Raw genomic sequence first — 7,653 nt, 5'->3', positions numbered from 1 at the left:
CATGCATAAATAAAAAAGAATTCAACTTGATAAGTTAAAAAAATTGCAAAATGCAAAAGCATATATAAGATATATAATGGATATTGTAGTTTTTTGTTTTGTTTTGTTTTACACAACAGTAAATTATAAATCTAAAATGAGAAAATGTATCTTCAAACTAAATATTAAGGAAATGTTTTTTTTAAATACAGAATTTTATACAGTCATCATACATAAAAGATACAGTGACAGTGAGTGTGAGGGTAAATATTTTATTACTGTTTGACATCTTGGACTCAGGGAAGATCTGCTTTCCTTTCCAGTTCAGTCACTGAGGTCATTGCCAGACCATCAACACAATCTGTCTATCATACAGTATGGTTATATAAACATTTCAGGCTTTTTCACAATCAAAATTCTTTTCACAACTTTTGGGTTTTGGGCATCAAATCCATTTGTAAACCAAATATAATGGATATAGCCTATACTGTATACCATATTTTTTAAAGCCTGTTGAAAAAAATCTTACAGTTGAGTTACCTCATTGCTTTTATGACTGGAACATAATATCAAACGTATATGCTTATCGCAGTCCAACGCACATTTGTTTCCAATTCTTTTGGGGGGGATAATCACACAACTGCCACTAGAAATAACCCTGAATTAAAATCAATGTGCAGGTAATGCAGTAACTCTTTCTAAATAATTGTAAATTCAATTTATATAGCACTTTCACAATCACAAAGCAGCTTTACAAATAGTTCTTTACAAACCCCTCAGTGAGCCAGCCAAAAACTCTCTAAAAAGTTATATTCACAAGCTTTCCTTGATGAAAGAATCAACTGAGACAAACAGTGGACATAAAAGGGTTCACGATGTTCAGTAGTAGTACATGAGTGAGATGAATTGGATAAATGATTTACATCATTAGGAGAAACTTAATGTATTCAAGCATGAATTTGAAAATCAAATCTCATCACTAGTCAGTGAGAGATCAAACATATGCTCAGTATGGTGTAAAAAAATCACTCTGCAGAATATAGATCCAACCAAACACTGCAGACCTTTGCTATGAGGTCTATGATACAATAAAAACACATATGATTGTGAAATCGCAAATGAATCCAAATGCAAATATTGCCATATATCTGTGTGAACTCGTTAAGATACATTGTTTTCCATTCAATGAAGGTCCATCCTCTTTCTCTTTCCATCTCCATATCTCTTGCTTTTTCACAGGTACAGGTATTATTCCAGCTCTGTCGAGAAAACAAACGGCCTTCTCTAAGCCACTAGAGACTGCGTTCTCACAGAGGCGACATCAAGGGCAGACTCACAAATAAGCACAAACACACACACACACTGGCCATGTTAAAGCACACAAAGCGATCCTTCATACACATCCTACAGCCTCTTTGGGCAAAAGCTTGAGCATCTAATCTTTTGTGAGTCCTGTAATCAATTGCCAGTAACAATTAAATTCATCAACTCTGCCCAAGGTGCTCTCTGCCATAATGACACCAAAATCAATCATTAGTTCTGCTTATCACCTCATGTTCACATCAGCCCACTTTAAAGACCCTGTGAAATCAAAATTAAAGTTTTTTTTTAAGTCCATCGAGACCATGTATTTACAAGTATATTCCTATATGTTCCTAGAAAACTGAGCAAAATATTAATGACTCATCCTGTACTACACTGAGTATTGACCAATCAGATGCTCTCTAGAATGAGAATGTCCCTCACCCAATATTGTCTCAACTAGAAAGTAGCAAATCATAATTCATGATTGTTACATAACTAAGCCCTATTGGCTATTTAAACATGCTTAGAAATACATAGCATAACATCTGATGCAACACTGGAACAGTTTGCTATTCTGAAAAGAAAAACTCTGTAAATGTGTTGATTTGATATGTTTTGGCAGGGAGAAAGATAAAAGAAGAACCTGATTTCTTTGAGGATCAACAACAGTAATTATTGTCAGTCAGAAACCTCTTCAAAATTTAACAATGGACTCACAGTTGTAAATAGTACATTAGGATATGTTAAACATTTAATTGGACATCAAGTTGCAATTCCACATTCACACAATACCCTGCATATTCAACCACAAGAAATGATAACAGTAATATGTTTGTATAAAAATAAGGATGCGACCCTACCCTAACTATTTTCCAAAAAAAAAAAAAGTTAAAAGGAGGACAAGGTATAGACGATTTTTTTCCACACACTTGAAAATAGAAGTGTAAAAATAGCACATATCGACGTTGCACTCAAAGTAAGAAGTCGCACTGGAGAGCAGCAACATTATCCACAGCATTCTGGCTAGTAGGCTTTTCACTGTCATGTGATCTCAGCATAGGTGATGGAATTCTGAAAATCAAACAAAAAATAGAGTTTAACATCTAGGTCAATTACATAAACACTCATTTGTTGTCTGAATTTGTTCAAAACATTAAAATGCAATTCATACATATACGATCATTTGAATATGAGGTGTAGAATATGACATGCTGACCATGTTTTTGATGTCTGAATTAAAATATTGCTCACCCTTAGGTCAGAAATGTCAGGGTGATACAACAGTCCTAATATCATAATGAAGAAAAAAGATGTTAATTGTTAAACTGGAGTCGTGCAGATTACTTGTGGATTATTGTGATGTTTTTATCAGCTGTTTGGACTCTTGTTCTCACGGCACCCATTCACTGCAGAGGATCCATTAGTGATCAAGTGATGCAATGCTAAATGTCTCCAAATCTGTTCTGATGAGGAAACAAACTCATCTACATCTTGGATGACCTTAGGGTGAGTAAATTAAAATTTTGGGTTAAACTATTCCTTAATAAATGCATGTATACTTTATTTTAATTTAAACCATTCTTGAAAATGGTTTTAAAAAACAAAACCATATGAAACCTGACTAAAAAAAAAGAATTTGATACTTGCTCTAAAAATTGATTTTTAAAGATTTTTGGTGTTTGAGACTCGAGGAGTGTTAAAGTAATTTGAACGTGAGTTGCTTTTCTACCTTCATATCATTGCAATGTTAAAGAACTGGCGGTCTCCTCTGAGGCTTGGTACTGTAAATAGTGTTCTGTGCTCGTCTGTGCAGCCAAAGACAGAACAATTAGCATGCTTTGTTCAAACTTTCGCCATGGCGTTAAAGCTAGTACACCGTTGTCACTTGTGAAATCAAAATGACGGCACCGTGGGTGGAAACTTACAGATTAAGGCGCGATAATATTATAATGAGATCCCTTTGCCACGTCACCAAGGGAGAGAAATCTAATTTAAACCATTCTTGAAAATGGTTTTAAAAAACAAAACCATATGAAACCTGACTAAAAAAAAAGAATTTGATACTTGCTCTAAAAATTGATTTTTAAAGATTTTTGGTGTTTGAGACTCGAGGAGTGTTAAAGTAATTTGAACGTGAGTTGCTTTTCTACCTTCATATCATTGCAATGTTAAAGAACTGGCGCACACTTAAAGGAGACATATTATGCCCCTTTTTACAATATGTAATATAAGTCTCTGGTGTCCCCAGAATGTGTCTGTGAAGTTTCAGCTCAAAATACCCCACAGATCATTTATTATATCATTCAAGCAGAAACACGCTGTTCTTCGTGCCTGTCTATTTAAATGCAAATGAGCTGCTGCTCCCCACCCCCTTTTCCAGAATAGAGCTGCGCCATTACTGCTCGTACCTGCTAAAAAACATCTGTTTTGGTTCTGATTATCATATTTATCGCGCTGAAATCATGCGTTTTAAACCATATCAGTTTAAACTTCTGATATACGGTTTTCTGAGCGCACACATCCGAAGCACACGGACAGAAAGCGGCTGTCACAGCATGTGAGTAATAAACTAAGTTCTCATTCACACACAAGTTTAAAAACACACACGAGTTACAAAAACAGTCGAATCCTTTGCTCTCGTCTCCTCTGAGGCTGGGACTCTAAATAGTGTTCTGTGCAGCCAAAGATTAGCATGTTTTGCTCAAACTTTCGCTATGGTGTTAGAGCTGGTACACCGTTGTCGCTTGCAAAATCAAATGACGGCGTCGTGGGTGGAAACTTACAGATTAAGGCGCGATAATATTATAATGAGATCCCTTTGCCACGTCACCAAGGGAGAGAAATCAGACGCGCTCGTTTTTTCAGACGCTTGCAGAAAAAGGCTTACCAAAACAAAGTTACTGGGTTAATCTTTTTCACATTTCCTTGGTTGGTAGATGCACCGGGGACTATAGCACTTGAAACCTGGAAAAGTCAGATTTTCATAATATGTCACCTTTAAGGCTGTGGGAATAAGTAATATCTACCTTAAAGATTAATGATGTAGCCTTGAAATAACCAAGTGTGGTGTGAGTGCTAGCCATGCATTGCAGGTGCATATGTCTTGGGTTTACACGTAATCTTGATGAACTGCCTCACGGAGCCCCTGGGCTCACCCTTATATGAATCCAAAATGAATCTTGGGAAGTCATATTAAACTATTAATCAAAGATGGGCGGGACACCTGCTGATTGTGGTGCATAATGGAGTTCACAGGCGACAATATCTGCTACCAGACTGTGGGTTCATGACCTCAAGGGGACCGACTACCTGTTGAATATTGTATGGAAGCCCTGCTGAACAATGCTGTTGAATACTGAAACAATCAGCAGTGTACATCTGATCTGTGGACAGCGAGGTTCAAACATTAGTCAGTGGATGATATCGAGGATGGATGGTGACGTGGAAAACATGGGATTTAAAATCATAAAAATCAAAATTCATAAAATCAAATGTTCATGTAAATTTGAAAATAAACAACAACAATAAAAGGTCTGCATGTCTAATCCAACGTTTTAGCTCAAAAGCAGCATGTACTGTAGAAGTGATATATTCAGCTGGATGTGCCTATTTTTTCAGAGACTGGAAGATAAACCCACTGACTAACTGATCTCTTGTGACACAGATACAAGAAATTCTGGCCTGAGGCAAAGCAGCCGAATGAACATACTGAAAAGAAATAATGGGATTTACTAGAGAAGAACATTTAACATTCAGAACATAATATTCAGTGTCCAAAGGCTGTTCAATGTGATGGCTGTCATCAAAAGTATTTTATTATTCTATAAAAGAAACTGAACTGAGATTGAGTTTAGTACTAAAAAAAGAAGCTAAAAGGAAAGGACTGTTTATCTGTCCTTTGTCCTCCTCCTCCCCCTCCTTCATCAACTCTAACAGCTGACGACTTTGCCACATTCTTCATTAATAAAATTACAAACCTCAGTGCACAATTTGCCACACCACAAACTGTCAAACACATCTTACCAGCAAACATACACTCGTTTTGATCCTTCTCTCCACTCTCTGAGGCAGAAGTCCCTAAACTCATCCTTTCTAATCATCCTACTACTTGTCCGCTGGATCCTATTCCATCTCATCTCCTTCAAGTCATTTCTCCTGCCGTTGTACCTGCACTCACTCACATCGTTAACATTTTACTCGTCGATATATGTCCAGACGGTACGATAAGCCGGGTTTCGGCTTCATACTTCCTGGATTATGCGGCCAGGTCACAGGCTTCTGCGGGAGCCTTCTTGATCATCAGGCCCCCGGCACGGCACTGCAAAAATTTCCTGGACGTCCGGGCTGGGCTTATGCTTTCAGGCTGCCCTGTCTGGTTTACTGTATCTGGGTCACCCTGAAGGGCCTCCTGATCACCAGGATATCCCCTCTTGCTGAGGCATCGAGCGGGAAGTATAGGTGGCATTTGCGAGAACCTTCTTGTGTAATGCTGTCTCAGGCAGTGCTCCCCTCACCTTAGAGGGTTGTATTTGAGCTTGCCTCTCCCGTTTGGCTCAGTACTTCCGGGTATCTGTGAGCAGATGCTTGGAAAACTCTTGAATCCATACTATGGTAAGTGCACACGTATAAGCTTTGCGTACTTTTTAAAAATCCACATAAGTGGTAAGTGTGTACGTTATGCTTTGCACACTTTCTAAAATCCACATAGGTGGTAAGTGTGCAAGTTATGCTTTGCCCACTTTCTAAAATCCTGTATGGTAAGGATTATGCGAAACTAGCCTCGTTCCCTTTCTCTGAGTTGGTTTAGACTGTAACCATGGTTCCCTGAGGGGAATGAGACACTGCGTCCTCTAGGTTTCTTTCCATGCTTCGGACGCAAGCTTCAGACAAAGAAGTGGATGATGTGTTCTCCCGGTGCCTATTTATACTATAGTCCGATCGGTAGTGACGTCATGGCTGTCGCCAGACAACGTGTTGTTGGTGTTTTTTCAATGTATGCTTCAGACACGGGTCACGACGAGGCGTTCCCCATAGCGACCCCTAGAGGACGCAGAGTCTCGTTGTGTCTCATAAGTAACCTGAGACGTTTTCTTTGTGTGCGTGCGTGCATGCGTGTGTGTTTGTGTGTGTGTATATATATATATATATAAAATACCTTACTACATGTACTGCGTTAGGCTAACCGAGACTTGTCATTTGAACTTACATATTGTTGCTCTTTTGTTAGTTTTGATTGCTTCTATTGTCCTCATTTGTAAGTCGCTTTGGATAAAAGCGTCTGCTAAATAACTAAATGTAAATGTAAATGTTATCAAACATTAAAGATTTCATCTTTAAGCCCCATTACCGAAACGTGTAATACCGCTTAAGGTTTTAAATTCATAGCCATACAGTAAGAGTTAAAATTTTAATGCTGCAAACTGAAAACTGCCACAGGCAAAGTCATAAGATGACCTACATAAAGATGACATGTTGTTCTGCAAATTTTTAAAGTGTGGATGAATGATCTTGTACAAGACATATGTAAGAACTATAACTATGATGTTCAAATAATCATTCTAATTTTATGAGAATAGCCAAGTCCACACTACAACTATAATGATAATGACACAGAGGAACAATATTGCTAGAATCACTTTCAGAAAGACTTTCAGAATTATTTTTTCCAGCTGATGAACGAAAAAAAAATATTGGCAGTCAATCAGAATGGATTCTAGAGAGAACTACCTTAACCTTTAAAGAACTTGCAAAAAGTAACTGCAGCACCTGCTTAAATAATAAACAGAATTTCATTATCCATTGTTGTGGACGTTAGCCTTTTATAGTTTTTAGAATGGTATTTTTTACAATTATTGTTGGTGGTGTGAACAGGGCTTAATATTTAAAGGTATGTTCACACCAAGACAAATATTCAGTGCAAAATCCGGTGCGTTAAAGATTTTAATTCTAATATCTATTCCATTGCGCTGTGGAGAAAACTGGCCAAACAATCAGATTAATGCTTTTGGTCACATGTCCAGAGCCTCTGCTGTTACACCACCACAGTGAATAAAAAAATCTGCACTGCTGATTGAAAACATCACTTGCTAAAAGTGAACTGAATTTTTGCACCAAACATTCGTTATTGGTGTAAACCAGGGTTCCTCAATTAGTTTTCGCCGAGGGCCGAATTCTGCCAACAATACCAAGCCAAGGGCCACTGACCTATATATATATATATATATATATATATATATAATTGTTGTTGTTATTATTATTACAATTATTAAATTATTGAAGGGGTCATATGATGCGATTTCAATTTTTCCTTTCTCTTTGGAGTGTTACAAGCTCTTGGTGCATAAAGAAGATCTGTAAAGAAAGACTAAA

The 7,653-nt window shown here is 37.4% G+C and overlaps 1 protein-coding gene across 1 annotated transcript in view; it reads right to left on the bottom strand.

Annotated features, from left to right (window-relative positions):
• Positions 1–241: 241 nt before the first annotated feature.
• plppr5a (phospholipid phosphatase related 5a) overlaps positions 242–7,653 on the bottom strand; it is a 40,611-nt gene continuing 33,199 nt past the window's right edge. Inside the window, exon 6 of the mRNA XM_016531114.1 lies at positions 242–2,355. Coding sequence (XP_016386600.1) covers positions 2,326–2,355 — 30 coding nt within the window. The 3' untranslated portion in view covers positions 242–2,325. The remainder of the gene's footprint in view (positions 2,356–7,653) is intronic.

The sequence above is a fragment of the Sinocyclocheilus rhinocerous genome, unplaced genomic scaffold (assembly GCF_001515625.1).
Source record: "Sinocyclocheilus rhinocerous isolate Xijiao unplaced genomic scaffold, SAMN03320098_v1.1 scaffold541, whole genome shotgun sequence".
Lineage (NCBI taxonomy): Eukaryota > Metazoa > Chordata > Actinopteri > Cypriniformes > Cyprinidae > Sinocyclocheilus > Sinocyclocheilus rhinocerous.
The sequence above is the reverse complement of the archived record's forward strand: the minus strand, read 5'-3'. Positions and strand labels throughout refer to the sequence as shown.